At 28.3% G+C, this 23,458-nt stretch overlaps 1 protein-coding gene across 1 annotated transcript; it reads left to right on the top strand.

Annotated features, from left to right (window-relative positions):
• Positions 1–867: 867 nt before the first annotated feature.
• On the top strand, positions 868–19,378 carry LOC114740892 (auxin-induced protein 22B). Its single transcript, XM_028929137.1, has 6 exons — positions 868–875; positions 7,810–7,813; positions 17,835–18,183; positions 18,279–18,469; positions 18,584–18,683; positions 18,813–19,378. The coding sequence occupies exons 1-6, from the start codon at positions 873–875 to the stop codon at positions 18,886–18,888; spliced, it is 723 nt and encodes a 240-aa protein (XP_028784970.1). The 5' UTR covers positions 868–872; the 3' UTR covers positions 18,889–19,378.
• The last annotated feature ends 4,080 nt before the right edge of the window (positions 19,379–23,458 follow it).

Below are 23,458 nucleotides of genomic sequence, written 5' to 3'. Positions count from 1 at the left end.
AGCCCACTGGACTTGACCAAAAAGCCAATCTTTTTGGGCCTCGTAAATTAAATGATTTAAAATTTTCTGTAGAAGTACATAATCCTACCAGTTACCCAACCCAAAAAAAAAAATCCCAAGTATAAATAGCCAAGAGTTAATCTAGCTGATAAGGAGTCAGCTCATAACCCACAAAATTATAAGTTCAAATCCCACTCTTGATGTGAAGATATTGTTAGTAGGCAATTCGTAATTTACATAGTATAAGTAACTTTGTGAATACTTTTTAATTCTAAAGGCGTGTTTCTGTTCTAAGGGTCCAGCGTCTAACTCACCTAATCTTTGTTGTGACAAAAAAATGCTTCTACCAATATTTTTAAAATATTATTAAACCGAATTTTAGTAAATGGTTTGTTTGAACTTTTCATATATTCTTATTTTTCATTTTGAGATTTGATGCCCATTCCTGTGAATAATAAAACAGGCTGAATAACACAAAACACCATTCAACTGTCAATCGTACGCAAATAATTTCTTACCCTTTACCTCTTTAAGTATAATTTTCTTGTACAAAACCCACTCAAATTTTGAGCTTTTTGCATATAAGCCTCCTAAGCGTTAATATATGTACAGATAAGTAATTAACAAATCTATTAGTAAGGAGCCAATGACCCTGTGGCTTAGTAGCCTAATGTATATAAACCTTCCCATAAGTAGAAAGTTGTCGGTCAAACCTTCTAATTCTAAGAAAATACAACTCATAATATTCTAACATAATGCTTGTCGTCAATGGAGGGAGAAGACCGACCGAAGGATGACATATGTTAGAGTAATTTTTTAGTTTTTTTAATCTTCTTAAATTAGTTAAGGGGGTTTTATATTAAAGACTAAAGATGGTATTAGCCAATCACAACGCTTCAATCTCACATGCTAAATCCGGCCTTAATATTTGATACTTTTAAATAGTAACTAGTTTAATTTGGAATTTTATATACTCCCTCCGCATGATTTTTTTTTCCTTACTCAAAGTTTGAACTCAATATCTATGTTGAATCTATTATGATTTAGCCTAAGTTTATAAAATGTTTTTAGAAGTTCTCAACTGCTTCTAACACTCATTTTTTCCATTGAAATAGTCAAATTAATTTGACTCTAATAATATTGTTCAAGTCTAAATATCTAAACTTTTCTTTGATCCATCTTTTTTTTTTAATATAGAAATATCCTCTATCAGTAGTAGTAGAGACTAATTAATCTTCCTTCACATTTCGTGAGCAAATAGTATCTTCATTTTATCTATAAAAAAAATGTTAAACTTCAAATTTAATTTAAAGAATGATTGCTCGATCTTATCAATGATGCTAATGTAAATTGGTTTGATTCACTTTTGATAAGAGACAAGAAGGACAAAATGGACCATACCAAGCACGGACGCAGTACATTGAATGAAGAATATTGTCATTTGTATGTGTTTCATTGAACTTGGCTATATTCCAAAACATATATAACTCCCCTCAACCCTATTTTCTCCGTCAAGTTCATTTTGGTCAATTATGGAAACTCGAATTGAATATTCATTTTGCCAAAACAATGGTTCAAATGTTAGTAGTTTAACCGTGGTTAAACCGGTTCAACACATTCACGACTAAAACAATATGATTTAATTTTTTTTCCCAACAACAATATAATTTAATTAAAATATGTAAAACGAATATTTATATATAACTCTAATAAGAGCAATATTTGAATTATAAAAGCATTAATCCACAAGAAAATGGAGCATTCATATATAAACACGCATAATCCAACAATATAAACTTTCTAAAATACAAAGGCAAATTTAGAATCCTAAGGCTAATTTACCGGAATTTACCAGACATTTTAAGTTTAATAATAAATAAATAAATATAAAATCTAAACTTTCAAAACTCTTCAGGTTAATTTACAAGAATTTGCCAGTTTTTTTTTTTTACCGGAAGAATTTACCAGTTTACTAGTTTGATTGGCTAATCCAAATTGAATTTTTAAACCAAGTATTTTTTTTGGAATCTCATAATTTATGGCCACCGTGCGCCGCCCCCACAACATCATGGCCATGGCCATCCCTCTATTAGTATAGTCAAATTCAAATTTCAAAATAAAATAAAGAATTCATAATAAATTGTAACATTCATGAGCTAGCGCTGCTTATTTCTTTAAATTTTATGAAAAGTACACATTTAAGTATTTAGTTATTTATATTTATATATTCCCTTCATTTTAAAATGATTGTTGCCTTGAAGTTTCTGTTTTGTTTCAAAATACAGCTATTAACCGAGCAAGAATTGCAATGAAATATTCATTAGTTCTTAGAAATATTTGGTTAAAAGTCTCTATTTGACAAATTATTTGACTAAAAAGATCTAAATTTAAATAAGTATAACTATGATTTATGAGTACAACTTTTCTTCCGTTGTATGCAATGTTATTATGGAAGTCATTTGCACTCACTTAAAAATATGTTGCACACAGTGAAAGAAAAGTTATACTCACGAATCATAGCTGTATTTGCTCAAATTTAAATTCTTTTAGCCAATTAAGTTTTTAAAATGAGATGTTTTTACCAAGGTTTCCTTTTTTTTAAATATAATTTTACTTTTTATTAATGAAAATAATGATAGGTGGAGCTCAAGTACTTTAATATCTTTAATGCGAAATTATTTTAGCTAGTCTCTCTAAATTTAGGCAATTTAATAATGCTTTTAATCTGCGTGTAAGAATTATTTTGAAAATAAATTAATAAAGGCACTACTAAAATCATAACTGGTGGCCGTGGGGGATGGGGCCCTTTAAATTTATGATCAGTTGATCATGTCTTATATGGATACTTCAGATGTTTACATCCTATTATTTTATTTTTATATTTTTTAAATTTGACAAGCATAAAAAGAATATTATTTTCATATTTTGCGCTCTGCTATATTTGAAATGAAAAATAATTAAGGGGAAAAAAAATGCAAAGCAGTTAGCGATGGCGGCTTAGTCGAGTTAGATAAAAGAACTTAAAATCCATTAAAATAAAATAAAATCAAGAATTTCAACCTTGAGGACTAAGAAAAATCACATTTGGATATAGTTGTCCTTATGAGCTTAACAATATTAAAATGTAAAACGATATTATCAAATAGCAGATGATTACATCAGTAGAATAAAAAGAAAAAGTTTTTTAAAAAGTAAAAAAAATTTAAGAAATCCAAAATTTATATCATGATAAATAAATTAAATGAAAAGTATGCATCGTGCATGTCTTATATTTGTTTGGTTCGAATTTTTTTGCTCATAAAAATGAGCAATAACAGCGTAAAATTATAACTAAGATCGAGCCTATGATTTTTTGTACCCATAAATAGCTTTCATGCCATCAGATTATATATTTTTAAGGGATTGAAAATCAAATTAATTATGAAACATGTCGAAATAATGGTTCGATGGCCAGCAGCGTAACTATGGTTGATTAAGATCCAACCAATCATATTAAAATAATGTTACTTGATTAAATATAATTATTAAAACATAATATTTAAATAAAAAAAGACATTAAATTAATGAGTAAATAGAAAACTCATGTGTGACTGCGTATAAATCCCAAGTAATCCAACAGATAGAATTATCAAAGCACAAATTTAAGTAGCTGCTATTCCCCTTAAAGTCACAATGATATTGTTTTAAGTTTATGGATATTTAGATGAAAACCAAATCATAATTTTAAAAGAGATTTTATGGAATACTTCTCTAGTCTTATTTATAAAGCAGAAAGAAGATATTTTTTGACTCTATTTGTAAGGCACTGAGAGAAATTTTTTGTATGGATGTACAATTTCACCCTTCATTTATTATTGTGTTGATTTTGTTTAGATGAGGTATAATGTATATTAAATAGAGATAAAGTTGGAAAGTTGTTGAATTTTAAATGAGAGTTAGTGAAATTTAAAAGTTTCTTTGGTCTGTATAAAATATATTGGAAGTGACTTATAAATAGGACTAAATGAATACTAAGTATGTGAAAAGAATTTTGTCTCAATTTATATAAAAACACTTCCTACGTTTTAGTTCAACCGAAAGGTGAAGGTGCAATTTTATCTTTAATTTTATTTCTCAAGCGCACTCAACATCTCGATCTTTTTAGTTGTGCAATTCAACTCATGATTTTTTTGTACAATTTTATCCTATTCTTATTTTTCAAATGCAAAAAAAAAAAGATCAAGAGTAAAAATATACCATTAAAAAGATCGAAATACTATGTATACCTAAGAAATAAGAGTATGAGTAAAATTACAAATTTATCCCAAAAAAATATATCAACTCCAATTCCATCAATTTGGTTAGAATTCTTGAATAAATGCGGATATTTTTTCTAATAAAAATTTAAATATTGATTTATTACGCTCTGAAGACTATTTTGATAACTTGCTCAAAATAGTTGACCAAGCCCTATCCATGAAATCCCAGTGTGGTTGGTTTGAGGGTAACCACGAGGCGTACGTGTGCGTGCGTTGGGGCGGGCTTTATCAGGAGGTTGGCTGGTGGGGTTGCGTGGAGGAAGTGCACGAGTGGGCTTCACCTTAGAGACGTGGTACCCCCCTACTCCCTATTCTCTCACTAGCCTCCACCCCTACACCCTCTTTTGTGGGCCCCACCGTTCAATGATTCATTCCTGCCTACAAGCGACACCCCTCCTGTGTTCTCCCGTCCCTTTCCTTCTCTCCTTTTTTGCTTTTCTACGGCCTTTTATTTGGATTAGTTTTTTTTAAAAAAAAAATAATAATTTTACTCTATTTACATAAAAATATTTTTTAAATATTTATAGAGTTGTTATCCCGAGAATTTTAATTTATGTGTCATTTTTTTATCTCAGAAAAAATAATGACACTCCAAAAAAATTTCGCCTTTCCTGTAAATCAAATTTTTTAATTAAAAAGATAAACACTAACAACATGATGTTACAATATACGTGGAATTGAACATTTGGCCTTGTACATACACATAAGAAAATTCATACTACCTCGGTCTTATTTATAAAATCTCGTTTATGATCTATAAACGGAATCTTATAAACAGGATTGAGGTAGTATGTCATTAGACTAAAAAATTGTTGAATGAATCAGTATATTTACTTGTTCTCAAAGGCAATGTAGTCTCAACATTAGAGTTTATTATTATCACGGCTTTATAGGTTAAAACATATGAAATACCTCTCTTAAAACTTCTATAAGTGCGAGGTTGCATATATAAACTCTCCGTGAATGATACAAGTGTATGAGTTATGACGAGAAAAAACCTTAAGCTAAGTCATAATTGTGCAAGAAATAAAATATTAAATAGACAGATTAAATGCATTTCTCACTAACTATACAAAATTTGAAAAATGAAATGCACTCTTTACAATTTGTGAAAAAAAAATGTAATTAGTTATTTTCTCATTGATCAATACCAATCAACATAAAAATAAACTGTATAATGAAGTAAACATATTGTAATATAATTAACCCCAAGCTCTAACTGTTTTAACAAAGATTAATCTGTGAGTGAAAATGAAGTTTGATGATGGGTCCCTAGCTTGGCTTTATTGTGAAAGGTAGCATTGTTGGGAGGGGAAAATCTCAAAATGAACAACAACCCAAAAAGGTCCAAAAGTGTGGGGATAACTTCTGTTTGGTATTGTCATAAATCATTCAAATCACATCTCTTTCCACAATATTACTATGTCCCTTTGTAATATGCTTGTTTCATATTCTTCCCAGATAGACACAAAACCTGGAAATACATTGAACTTGGAAATTATGGCATAATATTAAAGGCTAACTAATCAATTAGTTTTCTAATCAATCTGATCAAGAGTTTAGGACTTAATCAAGTCAAATTTTATATTGTTTCTCTCATTACTAAGCTTAAAATGATACCGTTTTGATTTTTTTTTTTTTTAAAAAAAGCTCTCAGCCACATTTGTGCTTTGTTAATTCTATTTTGTTAAATTATACGTTATTTATACATTAAGAATTAAATTATACTACTTCCAGTCCTAATTATAAGAGTTAGTTGACTAATTTGAGAAGATTAAGGAAAGAAGTTAAGTTAGTTATTTATCATAAATAGGTGTCATCTTTCCTAAAATATCCTTGCTAATCAAATGTATTGGTTAGAACTACCATTGTTAGAAGGAATATCTTCAAAAAGACATAAATATTAAAGATAAAATAGATTGATATTTTTTATTTAAAACGAAAATAAAAGTCAAACGAGATCCTGTATTAAAAATAAGAGGTAGTATTATATTAGTCATGATTGGGTTAACTCTATTCAGCTGCGATTGGATGACCAGTCATCAAATTACTACGCGTTCATATTCAATAACTTAGTTTGATTTTCTGTACTTTACATTATACCCAATCACATTTAATGCTAATTTTTAACATAAACAAATTTAATTTAGGGTTTCAAGGGTTATTTCCTTAAATATAATCCGTATGTCATGAACTTGTTCCTGGCAATTACCATTATCTTTTACATAGTTCCTTAAATATAGTTATCTTGTACTTTCTTAAATATCTTTTACATAGTTATTTGGCATTTAAGTACTATAGAATTAGATTTGATCATCCTCAGATTTAATTGAAGATAATTATTTTCTCATCTATAAGATCTGAATATTCAATATATCATGCTTATTAAAATCATATAAAATCACATTGTTCAATATGACGTGTATCATACTTTGTACAAATGCAAGGGTCCCATTTTAATTATGAGACCGTATGTATTTGGATCAAATGAAACCACGGTGTGATCTAAATCACCAATTCCTCATTCATTCATCAAATTATATTTGGAAAAAATTTTGTGGTGCTTTCAAAATTCCAAGTCTCACTTGCATGTCTACCTACATTTAATACCTTTATCTTCTTGTCTCCGCTAATTATATATTTTTTTGAAGGGGACTACTTACTATTAAGTCGTCCAATATATTACACATTTTAAATAAAATATACGTATATAGTATACTAAATTATTACTTATTTTTAAAAAATTTCCAGACTTGATTTCCTCTTTTATAATATTTTTTTGACAAAGAAGCCTTGGTGTGCAATTGTGGTCCTTACCACATGTGAAGGGACAATAGAGAGGGGTTTTTCATTACATGTATGCATATCCAATCAACTATGATGAGCGTGATTACCTGTTTTAATATCAACACCACTTGTTATATTTGGATGAGATATGAGCTTGACCCTGGTGTTAGCGTATTTCAATATTTAAGCTTTAATTTGTGTAAGTATTTCAAAAAGAGAGAGAGAAGTGATAGATAATACTCCTTCGGTTCTAAATATAAAACCCCTTTTGTAATGTAATTTACACTACAAAAAAGTCTTAATTACACTACAAAAAGGGTCTTACATTTAGGACCGGAGGAGTAAAAGTATTTGAAAAATAATTTTATCATAAGAATAACATAGGTTAATTTTATCAATTTAGAACACATTTAATAACTTAATTAATAACATTCTCTAGTTCATGTAAATTGGTTAACATCTTATATTTTGAAGTGGAGCAAGCAAATCTTAAGGTTAAAGAAGCGCTTGTTGATGTAACTATGACCTGCTTATTGATGAAATCCTTACATGTTGGACACTCAGATTTGAATTTTGTTCTTATAAGATATAATATATATGAATTTTTACTAGCCAATTAAATTAACTTTTCTTGCTGAAAAGAAAACACAGATAGGATTTGGTGTCACAATTAATGATGGACAGAGAGATACACAGGAAGATGAATTGAGTCCACAAATATGAGAGGAGGTGTGTAACACAAGAATGAGGAAGATGAAGGTACGTAATTATGATTGTGGTGACAATTCATAAGGACATGGGACTTGGCTTATCCAAAACAGCTCAAATAGAAAGTGATGCTCAACTTCTAATTAATTATGCTCTCATTGATTCACACGTCCAAATTGTAAATATGTGTAATTAGGGAAAAAAAAAAAAGAACTATTAATATGTGTCAATTTAATAGTTAAAAATGAAAAAAGTAAAAAAAAAAAATGATCGGCAGAAAACGGGAAAGACTTGTTTCCTGTATTCTCTCTTTGGGATAAAAAAGGTAAGAAAGAAAGAAAATAGTCACTCGAATTCCTATTATAGTATAAGTAGTTGATAATAATTTCTTATGAATTAACAAAATTAGTTATTCTTAATAAAATAATAAAATTCTTAGTTCAAGGAGTGTAGTTAATTAGTTAAGAAATTATATAATTAACCAAGGATATTATATTAAAAAATTAATATCTTCAACATCTCTCTAGCATCCTTCGTCCACTGGATTCCACTCTTGAGCCTGGACTTGATTTGACTATTCATTGTTTGTTTGTTTGTTTCATCCATTTATAGTAAGGATTCAGATAAATCATAAATGTCTTGTGTCACACCACTTTGATTTTAGACTTTATGCCATATACTACCTCCAGCCTCTAATATAAGATTGAGTTAAGTAATTTAGAAAGATTAAGAAAGTTACTAAATTATTTAATTATCACATATGGTATATGATTTCTATAAAATACTTAAAAGTATTATTAGATTATATGTCAATTTTTAAGTAACACAAATTAATTTGTAAAAAAATAATAAATAAAAATACTTTAAAGTAATTTAATAATTTTTTAAATATTCAAATTAGTTAACTGAATGTTATATTAAGAATTAGAGATAATATAAAAACCAAGATTATCAAACTCGCGAGTTTAAACAAACTCGTGATAATGATGTAAACTCGGATCCTAAACTTAAATCGTGAATTCGTAAGAGTTTATTTTTATTAATAAACTGATATTAAAAATATATAATCAAATAATTAATATATAAAAAATAATATCAATTTCATTTAAATATATTTTAAATTTAAATAATTGAAATTATATCCATAATTTATTATATTCAACAAAAAAATTTCTATAAAAATCATATATAAAGTCACTAAACATAATCAAATTCAAAAATTTAATATGAATTTAAGAGCGAGTTGGCATGATTTTGTAAGTTAAAAACGTAAAAACGATAAATTCAATAAATGAACTCGTAAGTTTAACTAAGTTTACAGTTATCACGATTTTGTTAGCTAAAAACATAAAAATGTTAAACTCAGAGAGTGAACTCGCGAGTTTGACAATACTGATAAAAACTATAGTATTTTTAACAAGGCATGCTATGCTATTTATTAGTTATAAACCATACATCTTATTTCTATGTGTCGTGCAAGTGAAAATATGTCTACTTTCATATTACGAATTTTGTTATATTGGCGATATGTCCCCCATTTTATTAATGAGAATTATTTAAATCTGAGTGCAAATACTCTATGTATACTAAATGGACAAAATATCGGTATTTTTTGTGGGTAAGAATTTATCAGGTTCTTCTCATCAACAAAATATTTAATTAAGGGCTTTTCGTCAATTTTTTTCAAGCTTTCTATTTCAAATTTTAAGTTATGTGTGCATTAAAATTTTGAAATAACGATTATTCGCATATCAAAGAGAGGAAAATACAACAAATACATTTGTAATTTCAAAAGACATAACTCATTTTTCTTTTCATAAGATGTCATTTTGTATCCAATACAATTACCAAGTAATTATCTCTTTTTGTAAGGACTTTTTTAGTTTTATGTGTTACCAAGTCATTAAATTTAAAACCTTAGAATATATATATATATATATATATATTGAATAGGAAAATTGCACGTTCATTCTCATTTAATTTTGAATCAAGGAAATTGTGAAAATTTGATCACAGATCACATTAAATTTTTTTCATAATTTTATTAATTTTTAATAAACATAAAATACATTAAGTAAAATTCTTTTTTCCTGCTAGTTAAATCAAAATCACACAAACTCATTTCAACACCACTCAATTTTTTTAAAAAAAATATTTACACAAAAAAATATGAGAGCATTATATTTGTTATTTATTACATGATGTAAGGAGAAACTCTTCGCACCCATTAGATAGAGAAATAGGGAATGAATGTCTGAAATAATGAATTAGGATATATCCTTTTTACTTATTTTGTTTAATTTCCCAGAAAGTGATATCAATTAATGTTGATTGAAATTATTGTGGAAGGGAAGGGATGATATAATAATAATAGAGAAATATTCAAATTTGATATGGAATAAGAATTAATGGGAATTAATTAAAATTGACAGCTTTTGACCAAATACTTATCAATGACATGAATTGCTAGGCACTTTGTGGTGCACAGAGATTCTAATTCATTATGCATTGTCTGGCAACTAACATGACTTGTGGAAATGAATTGAAGAAACCATATCTTATTCATATTAAAATATCTACTTAATTATGACATGTATATCTGCTTCCTTTATGTTGTTGACAACACATCATTTCAAATTTCAATGGTTCCTTTTAAAAAAATTTTTTTTGAAGAACTCATCTGATTTGAACAATTTTGATTTGATATTTTGAAAAATATCATTGAGGTTTTAAAATAAAAAATAAAAATAAAATAAAAGAATTGAAATTCAATTAATCTTAGTTTAGCCAAATTTATTTTTGAGGTGAAAAACTTCTTGGTGATATATTAGTTCAACCAAATTTATTTTTGGGATGAAAAACTTCTTGGTGATGTATGTTTGTTCAAAATTAAAAAAAATATATTTAGTTTGTAGTTCAATTAACTACAAACTAGATCTTATATTAAGTAGAAGAGGTAGTACTCCTCTAGTTCTTAATGTAAGACTTAGCTAACTAATTTAAGTATATTAAGAATATTAAGTTAAATTAGTTAATATGATTTTTTTTTAAACACTGCAAACATCTTTCTTGATTCTCTCTCTCCCTCTCCTATTGATTATTACTAGAGAAATATCAATATAATTAATTTGAAAAAAATTAATAAATATATGAAATAATTCTTATATATAAGATCAATATTAACTTTTCAGTTAGATCTTATATTAAAGATCGGATGAATAATATTTTCCAGCAGCAATGCAAAGGACAAGCTATTTTTGTCTGAGGCAAAACCTTAATTTGTAATTCATTTCCACTTGTAGTAAAACAATAAAGAAATACTGGTATTTATTATTAAGTCTTCCTAATATAATTATACATCAATTTTGACATCTACCAAGTCATCAAAAAATATGTTTTTTTTTTTTTGCCCCGCATCAAAAAATACGTTAAAAACTTACATAATTTATAAATTGAGTTAATCCGACGGCTCATAATATGGTTTAAACTTAAAAATAAAACAGAAAATAGGTGAAATAACTGCTTAAATATCTTAATTATCGATCCCAAAATGAAGCTTCATGTGAACATATTTCAATAAAAAAAACAAAATTAAATCACATGCTTCTGTTTAATCCAACCGAAAGAATAAATCCACGGCATTGTGTTCGCAGGACAGCATGTCAAAACTTGGATTTTATTGGTTCTTGCTTTTTCTCCAGCGAGACATAAAAAGCAACGGAAAGGAAGATTTTTAAAAAAAAGAAAAAGAAAAAAGGGCAAGTCGGTGATAAAATGTAAGGATCAATAAGTTATGCACTAGGAATTAAAAAATGCATTTTATAGTAAAAATGGTTTTTTTTATCACTCTTCCATATTAAAAAAAATATTGTTATATTTAACAGACTAATCTATTCACAAAATATGAATAATATAAATTTATATATATTCATAATATTTATTATTTTTAATTAGTGTATCTTAACTTTGACACCCTATTGGTGTGCTGGTGCTTAAAAATATATCCCAATTTCTGTTTAAAATAGTGTAGCTTTTCTTTTTGGATTGAAAATAATATGTTACACTGAAATGTTTTACTCATCCGGTTTTAAATACAAGACCCATTTACATTACAAAATGAGTCTTATATTTAGAATAGGAGGAGTATCATAAAAAGTGTATTTGGAAGAGTTTCCCTAATTGAGTTGATGATACTTGACCTTTTTTTATAATTTAGTATAAATTATTTTTATATTTTTCAACATAAAATAGAAACCTCTAAATGACAAATTTAAAAATTATTCTTGGAAGTTTGTCCGCCTCTTTTTTTTTTTTTTTTTAGGAAAAGTTGTTTATACTCTTATAATACAAAAGAATTTGCATGGTTATATACTTAAATTTTTTAGGAGGGAAGAGAGAATACTATCTTATAAATATATTCAACATGGTCTACTACTCATTTGACGATAAATTTATTTTAAAATCTTTTATATAAGTGAGGTAATTAATTTTCTAGCATATGTCTATTTTTCTGTTATAATCTTTTGTAACGATATATAAATAAAGCCAACAATAGTTGACTTTGTTACTTAAAATGAATATTTTAATATGTTGACTGCGGAATATTTCTTATTAATTAATTAAAATTAGCATATAATAAGGCGCACAATTGGGCTTTAATCCAAAAACAAAAATTATCGAACAACTTAAAAATATTATATAATCAAATGAAATCCCGACATAAAGCATTAAATCAAGGGGTCAATGCGTAATCCCAACTTAAAGTAATGTGAACTCTTTGATTTTGTTGGCAAAAAATGGAAGAACTCTTCTTTTTTTTTTTTTGGTGGTGCTTACGCAAGGTATCCACTGTCGGTAGTGGTGACTAATCCCTTCACTGCAGGAACCTCCATTTACTAATCTTTTCACTGCGGAGACTTCCACTGAAGGGCAAACAGCTACTTACGGGAACATTTTCATGCCCAGGGGTGGGATTCGAACGCCCACCACTTGGTTAAAAGACCAAGTGAGGTTACCACTAGGTCACTACCGCGTGGTTAAATGGAAGAACTCTTTGATTTTCAATATACTATATATAAATATATAATAACATGTAAATTTAATAACATTATTTTTAATCAGTTATATTATTTGCAGTTGTGAATTATGCGACCTATTTGTATTGCTAATATATATGAAGCATGTGTGATAGAAATATATATATAAATCAGCATTAACAAAAAAATCACTATTTTTTTAATCTGAAGGCATAATTAATATTATAATTTAATTTTTTTAATTTATATTTTGTTTTGTTTTAAGTACTAAATGGATAGCTAAATTATATGAAATCAAGTGGAAATTATTTAATTTACAATTTTTAAAAAATAAAAGATAAAAATTATGATGATAAGTAAATGAATAAATGATATAAAGAGGATGTCGTAGGCATTGGAAGATCTTGTTTTAAATAATGAAGTGTAGCTCTTTAAGAAACTTGTCAAAAAATTTGATTAAAATAATTGACTTCAAATATATTCTTTGTCAAAATAATCCTTCTATAAATGGGAGTTTCTTGTTCATTTTTAATGTCATTGCGGAAGATATTATTGCTGGGAATTTGAAAGCAAAAAAAAAAACTCAACTAAACTTCTTTATGTTTATTATGTCGAATTCTTTAATCATATATGATCATGTGTCATATTTTTAAAATATTAGTGTTTAATAATATTTAATTATAAATTCTTATGAAACAAAAAGGATATATGGTTACGTATGATTAAAAAATTTGATATAATAAATACAAGAAATTTGATGTAAGTATTGTAACCAACTTCTATTTTTATTTTCATTTATATATATTTTAGACAACATTTTCTTCCTTTTTTTGTTTTTTAGATTTTCGAATTCTGATCTATATGATTTATAAATAGAAAGTTTGCTATTGCCACTCATATCCTTATTATAAATTATCTGTAACTTGTTCTCACATTACTAATAAATATATTAAATTGATAAAATTTTTCAAATTTATTTTTATTAAAGACTTCTCTATTTTACATTTACAAATTATTTTCACATCCCTCTCATTCTTTTCCTTTTCCAATAAAAATTAAATAACAGTAAAATTGAAAAACCATCTGTTAAAAAAAAAGAAAAGAAAATGATCATTAAATATTCTTTAAGTGACTTGTATTTAGAATACAATTTTTTTTCTACAAATGACTTATAATAAGTGCCAGAATAGTATGTTGTACTCCTCCGGTCCTTAATATAGGACTCAATTATTAAGTTAGTTTTGGTCCTAAATATAAGACCAATTTCTCATATTTATCAATTTTCTCTAAATTACCCCTATGGATACTCCCTCAACCATAATCAAGTAGAAGAGAGAGAGGGGGTATTAAAAAAGATGATTATGGTGTTTTAGGAAAAATGTGTGTCATTTATCTCATAATTAACTAACTTACTTAACTTCCTTAATATAATCAAATTAGTTAAATGGGTCTTATATTAAGGATCGGAGGAGTATCTTTTTACTTCTTTATTTTTATATTCTTTAAAAAGATAGTAGCTGGTTCTCTCAAGTACATTTTTTAATGTATACATGAGCTCAAAATTAAGATGCTCCACTTAAATATCCAAACCTTTGTTCCGTTAGGGGAAAAAAAAGTTTTCACAGTGACGTGTTTTTTTTCCTATATTCTTTCTAAAAAAAAATAATTAAGTTTTTTTTATCATCTTCTCAAAACGATACTGTGTGTGTAATTTACATTTTTTTTTATATTTACAGAGTTTAAATTGTTGACTATTACGTAACCTTGTGGTGCCAAACAGCCATTTTGAGTCGATTTTTTTATATATATATATATATATATCTGTGCAAGTTGCTTGTGATACAAAGCATTTGGTCGGATTAAGTTAAAAAGTAGGGGAAAATAATAACAATAATAAATGATTTGGAAATCCAAAAAGGATACGAAATATGCTTTGGAAGTGTATAAAGAGGAAAGTCGGAGCATTGGGCCCAGAGCTACCAACAAATGCTTCCCCAACTGACTATTTCATCATGTTGTCCAACCTGTTTCCTTCTAAAAGAATCCCCCACGCATTCCCACCTTTCAATTCACTAATTAATCAACTAATTATAGTATTACTTTATTAACTCTTTTTTTCTCCCCATCTTTTATTAATTCAGTCTTTGTCTAGCAAAAAAAATTTAATAGCCACTAAAAAAATCCTCCCGTTAGTTGTGTGTGCATATGTATTCTGTCCTCATTCTTAATAGGGTTAATTAATCTGCAAGTCCTTATAGTTTCAACGAATTTTGAATCAGGTCCTTATAGTTTTTTTTTATCAGGTCCTTATACTTTTACTTTTTTTTAATTAGGTCCTTGTATTTATTTTTCTTTTAATTAAGTCCTTATAATTTCATTAAATTTTTAATCAGGTCCATGTAGTTTTAATTTTTATTTATTAATTAAATATAAGCTTAATTAAACAGATTAATACTGAAATATAAAATATTAATAATTAAATTAAATTAATAATTATGTAATAAAAAAGTAATAGAATTAATTAATTCAGGAAAATTTTTTAGAACAATTAATTTTTTTCTGAAAAAATTAAAATCATTATAATAATTCAATATCTTTAGAATATTATTGTTTATAAACTAATATTAAATAATATATACTATTTTATGTTTATATAATAGTACTATTAGAATTTATAAAATAAAGAATAAAAAATTCAGGGACGTAATTAAAAATAAGGCGAATTTATAAGGACTTGATAAAAAAAAAAATACAAAGACCTAATTAAAAACAGGTGAAAGTATAAGGATCTGATAAAAAGAAAAAAAACTATAAGGACCTGATTCAAAATTAGTTAAAACTATAAGGAGCTATGAATTAATTATCCCTTCTTAATATAAGAGCTATATAAATAATTTGGTGATATTAAAAAAAATCAGTTAAATTAGTTACATGGTAATAAATGTGTATGAATCTTTTTAAATTATTCTTTTTAATCATATGCATTAGAACTACATCTTAGTAAAAATTTTCTTAAAATTTATAATTAATAGAAATATTTTAAAAAAATTATAAATTTAAGAAAAAAATGAATTGCAGTATTATTACCGTTCCCAATTATAAGACTTTATTTGTAAAGGTTTTATAATTAGAATTGGAGATAATATTAAAGATTGGAGGTCGTATAAAAGAATCTTTTAGGACTAAAATTTTTGTTTTGATGGCATGGAATAATTTGTTTTATTTATAAGAGAAGCGGATAACTTGTCTGAAATTTGTCTAAAATGTTCGGTTCAGCATTTTATATTTTTACAATTATTGATTAGTATCATCGCTTTAATTTTCTCTCTCCCGCACATAGATAAATTTTTTTTTAAAAATAGTACGTTACATTATTTTTACATATTTATTACATTTAATCCATTTTAACTAATTGTTTGATTTAATGTAATTCCATTATTTATATTTTATAAAAAGGATTTTAATATAAAAATATATAATTCAAAAGGTAAGGCAAAATGTCAACCAACTACTCATGAAATGATAATAATTACTTTAGAAAAAAGCTTCATACTTATATTTTTTAAAATTGATTAAAGCATCCTTATAAGTTTATAATATCAAAGCAATCATGTCCATTGGCAAACAAAAAAAAAAAATCGAAGCAATCATGTTATAACTCTGTGAAGGATTGGCGGGGTGTGTGTATTTAAAAAATACAGTATGAGTTATTACCTTGGCAATTAAGTTTTTTTTTTAATTTTAAAATATGTTACCGTAATTACTGCCCAATAAGGTCCAAAATTAGAAAACAAATTATTTTGAGTGGGTCAATGCTAGATCTCACTTCAAGTAATAAAGATTAGATCTCGTAAAAAAGGCCAATCCCTCATAAAATGTTGAATCAATATTTGAATTTCTATTAAGAGAAATGTTTATATTTAGTGTTTGATAGTGTATCAAATATCATTGCCTTTAATAAAAAGACGTGCCTAGGGAAAAAAATGGTTATAACAAAAAAAATTACTCTAAATTCAAATTCGAAAAAACACATTTATTGAAAGGGTCTTAACCGTGACACTCTTAGCTCGACCAAAATTAATCTTAAGTCTAAAGTAGTTTAGGGATACTTTAAATTATACCAAAAAAAATTTTCACTCTAAATTTTACAAGATTAATAAAACTTGGGAACAATAAAGAATGAAGAACCTAATAATCAAAATTAGTACCGAAAAATTAAATTATTTATGAATTACAAAAATAAATTATCACTAGTGTTGTTTAAAATTGTCTCTTACACTACTCGGTCTTAGTTTTAAGACTTTGTTTGTAGATTATAAATAAAATTTTATAATTAAGACTGTATAAATAAAATCTTATAATTAAGATTAGAGACAGTAATATCTAATTTTTTTTCATAACTAATATTTTATGTTCCACTAAATTTAAATGATATCATATTGCACATAGTATCATATAGCTAATTACGTTTTGACGTATAATATCATGTAAAAAATGAGTAATGAGGTTTGCAACTTATGAATAATACAGTTTGCGATAAAGTTAATTTAAAGTATACTAATAATAATAATAATACATTTTCATAAATTATAAATTTTTTATTTTTAGAAACAATTAACAAAGAGAATTAGGAAGTGAAAAAGTGAAAATCGTGGGAGAAGGTGAACACCGAGTTACGGACACGTGGGCGTCTGAAACAATGAAGAAGAGAGGGACCCACATGGGCGATGCTATTCCCATAACAAACACTCACGCGGGACCCACTCTTCTCCCAATCACATGGCCTCTGCAAATCCAACGGTTCAGATCCACCCCTCACAATTCCCCACATCGAATCTCGACCGTCCCTCTGAATCTCCTCCTCTGTCCCAACCTTGTCCTCCATTTTCAGCGACATCTCGCTTTAAAGCTGCTCCTTTTGCTACCGACACCCTTACCTTGTCTTTGTCCACAATTTATGCCCTTTCATACTCGAAGTTTTCTTCCTCATCTTTAGCCTTTCCCTATAAAACACAATCCTCCATTTTCATTTCTTCCCACAGTTTCGTCTTCAAGCTTCAAGCTTCTTCAGCAGCCTGTTCTCTTAACCATAAAAGGTTCGAGCTCGGTTGGTTTCTCTGGGCATTGATTGATTTTCTTCGCTGGGATTTCTGGGTTTTAGCTAGAGAGATGGAAAACAAAGTGGCTTTTGAGAGTGATCTCAATCTCAAGGATACAGAGCTCAGATTGGGGCTGCCAGGAAGGGAAGAACAAAAATCAGTGGTTAGTTCTAAGAACAACAACAAGAGGCCTTTATCTGAAGCTTCTGAGGATTGTGGAACAAAGGGTTCTAATGAATCAGCCCCTCCAGCCAAGTAGGTTAAACATATTTAGGTTTATAATATTTCTATTTTTATGTTGGGATCTTGTGGATCTGAGGCTAAAACTGATGATTTTGTTCATTTGACAGGGCAAAGATTGTGGGGTGGCCACCAATCAGATCTTACAGGAAGAACAGCTTACAGGAGGGTGACGCTTCTGGGATTTATGTGAAAGTGAGTATGGATGGCGCTCCATACCTCAGAAAGATTGATTTGAAGGTTTACGATGGCTATCCAGAACTCCTCAAAGCTTTAGAAAACATGTTCAAGTTAACCATAGGTGAGGTAGATTTGAGATTTCCACAAGATATGTTTTCTTTCTGATAGAACTTGCAAATCTAACTTCTGAAGCTGAAAATGACATGGGTTTTGGGTTTTCTTTCTCCCTTTTCAGGTCAGTACAATGAAAGAGAGGGTTACAAAGGGTCAGAATTTGCACCTACATATGAGGACAAGGATGGTGACTTGATGCTTGTTGGAGATGTTCCATGGGAGTAAGATCTCTCTCTCTCTCTATATATGTGTGTGTGTGTGCATGTGTGTATCTTGTTTTTGTGTCTCTTGGTTTAACCATTGGCTATAATACTTAATCTTACTGAGATATATCTCTTGTTTTTCTGCAGCATGTTCAGGACTTCCTGCAAAAGACTAAGAATCATGAAAGGATCAGAAGCTAGAGGATTGGGTTGTGGAGTATGAGAAACAACCAAAGTTTCTATTGATCAGAGATCATTGATCAGTCAGTAAGCAAGAGAGATAAAAGTGTTTTTGGTGTCGAAGGAAAGCATTTCTTCAAGCCTGGGTTCTCGGGACAAACTGGGATTTTGAGTCATGGCCATTTCTGGGGTTGGCCTGACCTCTGTAAGCAGATGGAAGATATATAGTGCAGTCTCTTTCATGAATTTTTTGGCATCAAAATTTCTGGCTCTATTAGGGGAAAGAAAAGATCTGTGGTGGTTGGGTGATTTACTTTTGTTTTCTCTGATCCTTTCAGAAGGGGCAACTTCATTGAAATCTGTTTCAAATGAAGGAAGATGGACAGAGTTTGATGTGTTCAGTCATCCAAGTTTTTTTTATTTTTATTTTTATTTTCCTGTTGTTCTTAAGGTTTTTGTATCTATAAAAGATTACAATGTAATACACCAATTATTATTCGTATGCATAATTTCGATTCGTGATTTGGATCTGCGTAGGTTAAGCTATGTGCGCCATATCCAGATCTTCCTTATTTTTCACAATTCTTTTCCTTAGCCATGCTCAGATGTCCAAATTGAAATAACACTAAAAGACAAAATCATAAATTCAGTCATATGCAGGCTTATGGCCGGGCAAAGTCTGAGGTTGAAGGTGGTCCATATTAGAAAACTAGATCAGGTCTTTCTACAGTGAAAAGAACAATACTAATCTTAAAGACACTTACAACCCCCTCTTGCACGGAGGATTTGACCATGAAAAGTCAGGTTTGATGAAGCTGGTCCAACCTGGAAAACTTGTTCATGTCTCTTCCTTGTTCCAGTGAAAAGCATACATGTGATCCTCTACATATATACGTGTATGTATCTCTCTGTTTTGTATCTAATATGCGGCCAATGGCCATGGAAGGCGTGAGGGTGAAGCTGGTCCATCCTTTAAAAAACATGTTCAGGTGTCTTTTTAAAGTCCTCAGTGAAAACAACATTATTTTCTCTTTATATGGTTACTTTAAGCATCTGTTCTGTTTTTGTTGAATCATGTTATAGTCAGAGATGACCTATGAGAAATTTCTTGTGCTTTTTCTTTTTAATTGTCTTCACCAAACTCCACCGGCAAGTTATAAGTTATAACCACCATTTTGGTCTAATTAAAATGTCAGTCAAAATCTGTCCCTGACTTGGTTTGAATTCCAGACAAAGGCATTTAGATGTGATGCAGTTAGGTTAGGGGAGAAAATGCTGCCTAACTAGCCGCTTTGCCATAATATGACTTGGAAATTAGGAACAGGGCCATGACTTTTCTTGCCTTTGTTTTTTTTTTTTTAATTTAATTATTATGTTTTCTGAAAGGCTCAAACTTTATTTTGGTTTCCCTGTTAAGCTTCTTAAAAAGCCTTTCAGAATTGAATGAGATTTTGGACCTCTTGCAAATGTGACAGTTGTATTGTTCATGACTTCGTGAACAGCAGTGACGGAAAGAGCTTATATATCTATATAAAATATTTTGATAATTATAAATTGATTTGGCTGGTGTTGGCAAGGGAATAATAAGAAACCGTGGTTTTGTGAGATTTATGGATATATGATTGAATGAGGGGAGGGAAGAAATATGAGTGTCGGTTGGTATAATGAAAAGGAATCTTCATCATCATTTTCTCTTGCTTTCCAGGAATCTTCATTGTATTTTGATCAGAAACTTGACTCGGAATAAACCAAAAACCAGGAGCCTGTATGGCAAACTGTAGAGAGAGAGAGAGAGAGAGAGAGAGAGATTGGTTGGGTTGAATGTTGATAAACAATGCTAGAGTTGAGTTGTGCTTCTAGTATTAAGTAGCTGTTTAGTGAATAATTGATACCTTTTCCCTAAGTATAAAAGCTAATAACTAATTTATAGGATTAAATAAATTAATTATTTGCATTAAATATAAATTATTTTTTTAAAATACTCTCTCAAATACTTACATTAAAAACTACCATTATAAACGGAAAAACCTTATTTAGTATGTGACTTCAAAAGATTTATTAGAAAAAAAATTTATAAATTTGAGTAATAAAATAAACTGAGGTCTTGTATTAAAAATCAAGAAATCAAGACAAACTTATTAATAAGTTTCCATATTTAGTATCTGAAGGGGTACTTATATATATTTATATGAACATATAATTTTTCAGCCATACTCTAAGATTAATTTTTATAGGATCTTGATTTTTTTTTTGGCCAACATCTAATCCAATTTTATTAATCAAATTAATCATGCCCTGAGATATTCAAATGATGAAGATAGTATAAAGAATGTATCTAGTGGCTATGATTCCACTTTGATAAAATATTTTTTTTTATACAAGCAATAGGCCTTATTTTCAGCATGAATAAATGGAATTGTTTTTATAAATTTTACTTCTATTATTTACAGAAATATTTGTAAATAGATTTTTCTTATACTTGAAAAGATTATGAATTTATGATCCATTCACAGGTTTTTGGGTAAGTGCATACTGCATGGTGAAGGACAGACATAAATAAGAGTGAAACATAAAATTACAAATTAATTTAAATTAAAATTAAATAGACAGAGCAACAGAAGAAAAAGTAGTCTTTTCACTTGTGAAAATGTCTTTCCTCTGTTTTATGTCTTTCTCTCTCTGTCCTTTTGCTCTCAGAATTTTGTCTAACATAAGCTGTACACAGCTTGCCTGTTAAACTTAATTATTTTCTCTTCTTCTGAGATAATCTTATCGAGCAATGAGAAGATCTTTTTTGATTAAATATTTTACTCAAAAGTTTGAAGAATAAGTATATAAAAGATATTATTTAATTAGAATGCTTGGCCTTTTTGTTTTGCTTTTATTATGAGTTCAGAAGCTGCACATAAAGGTGTGTGCATCAGTGTCAGCATTTTCTTCTTTTCAGAGAAAAAGAAAGTGATCAAGCCAAAGTGTCATTTTATTTATTTAATTTAATTTAATTTAATTTAATTAATCAATATATTAATAGTCACTCACTAGACATCTGCTCGAGACATGATTCTTGAAAATGATACGCAGTTTATTGAGCTAGCCTAATTATGACAATTATATATATATTGGTTCCATCCATTAAAAAATTAACTATAGATTGTGGAGTTTTTTTTTTTTAATCATAGAGGGTTAAAAAGTATTTTTATCCTTAAATCTTTTAAGAAGAATGCTGAGTATTAAATTGTTAACTAGGGCAATATTGTCACCAAGCTTAACAAACTCATAATGTCACCCCTATACATTAGAGGAGGAATTTACTAGAAGTGAGTTATACCCTTTTTTTTTTTTGGGATCTAGAGCCATACCATTTCAAGTAAGCAATTTACAACACTTTTTTTTTTTTACACAAAATTCACTAGCTTTATTTATTTATTTTTTTAACGAATCCCACACTTCGAAAGATTAATATAAAAGGCCATGCTTCAGGTGTAGTAAAAAAGTGGTTATGACATGGAGTTTAGGAAGGTTTTTAATTCTTTAACTGATATTTAATACCTTTATTATTTTTTTTTAACGAATCCCATGCTTCGAAAGATTAATATAAAAGGCCCTGTTTCAGGTGCAGTAAAAAAGTGGCTATGTATGGTTTTTTTAAAAAAAAAGTGGCTATGACATGAAGTTTAGGAAGATTTTTAATACTTTAACCGGTATTTTCTATATTTTAAAGTAATAATAATTTATATTGTCATGGGGCGATATTGAAGAACAATTTTGTTTTTTGGTCAGAAGATATTGAAGAACAATTTGAATATGCTATGCTGGTTAAAAAAAAAAATGAATATGCTATGTAAATAACATGTCTATGAGAAGAAAGAGTCCATATTAATTGAATTGTTACGATTTTTTTTTTGTGAATTAGTTATTGAATTGAACTATTATGAATAAGGAGAAAAACAGCAAAAAGAAAGAAAGAAAATAGGGGGGAAAAAACATAACATAAAAAATTTAGGAAAACAGAGATGCTGTGGACAAAACAACGTGTGTGTTCTGCAAAAGAACCACATGACAACTTTCACATTCACAGACAAAAACCAAAAGACAGGGACATTGAAGCAGCAGAGTTGTGTTGGATTTGGATGCAACCCGAAGGCAACTTCTTATCTCCTTCACATCATTTCCTCTGATTCCCACTTTCTTTTTTTTTTGTCAATACAACCAAAATGACTCATTTCAATTTAATTATTTATAATTATCCCATTAAGTTATTAAATGGTTCAAATTTATAATTTCATGGAAATTTAAAAGAAAAAGACAGACGATAAACTACTTTACTGGCATTCATTTGATTGATCTAACAAGAGCCTCTTGTCTTGTTCAAAAAGAAAAGGCACAAACAGCAGACAGGGACTGGCATTAGTAGCTCTGCTGTAAATATACTCTGTGAATGTACGGTTAACAGCATTTGTATTAACTGTATATATTATACCCTGTCCAGGCAATAAATAGCTATAAAAGTGTGTGCTTTTGTGTAGGTAAATTTGATTAAGATGTTTAGATAAAAATAAAATTATAGTTTTAAAAATAATTTTACAATATACAAAGTAAATATGTAGAGGAGT

Source organism: Neltuma alba, unplaced genomic scaffold (genome assembly GCF_004799145.2).
Source record: "Neltuma alba isolate B1F8T4 unplaced genomic scaffold, ASM479914v2 tig00003190_pilon, whole genome shotgun sequence".
Lineage (NCBI taxonomy): Eukaryota > Viridiplantae > Streptophyta > Magnoliopsida > Fabales > Fabaceae > Neltuma > Neltuma alba.
This window is presented reverse-complemented; position numbering and strand designations above follow the sequence as displayed.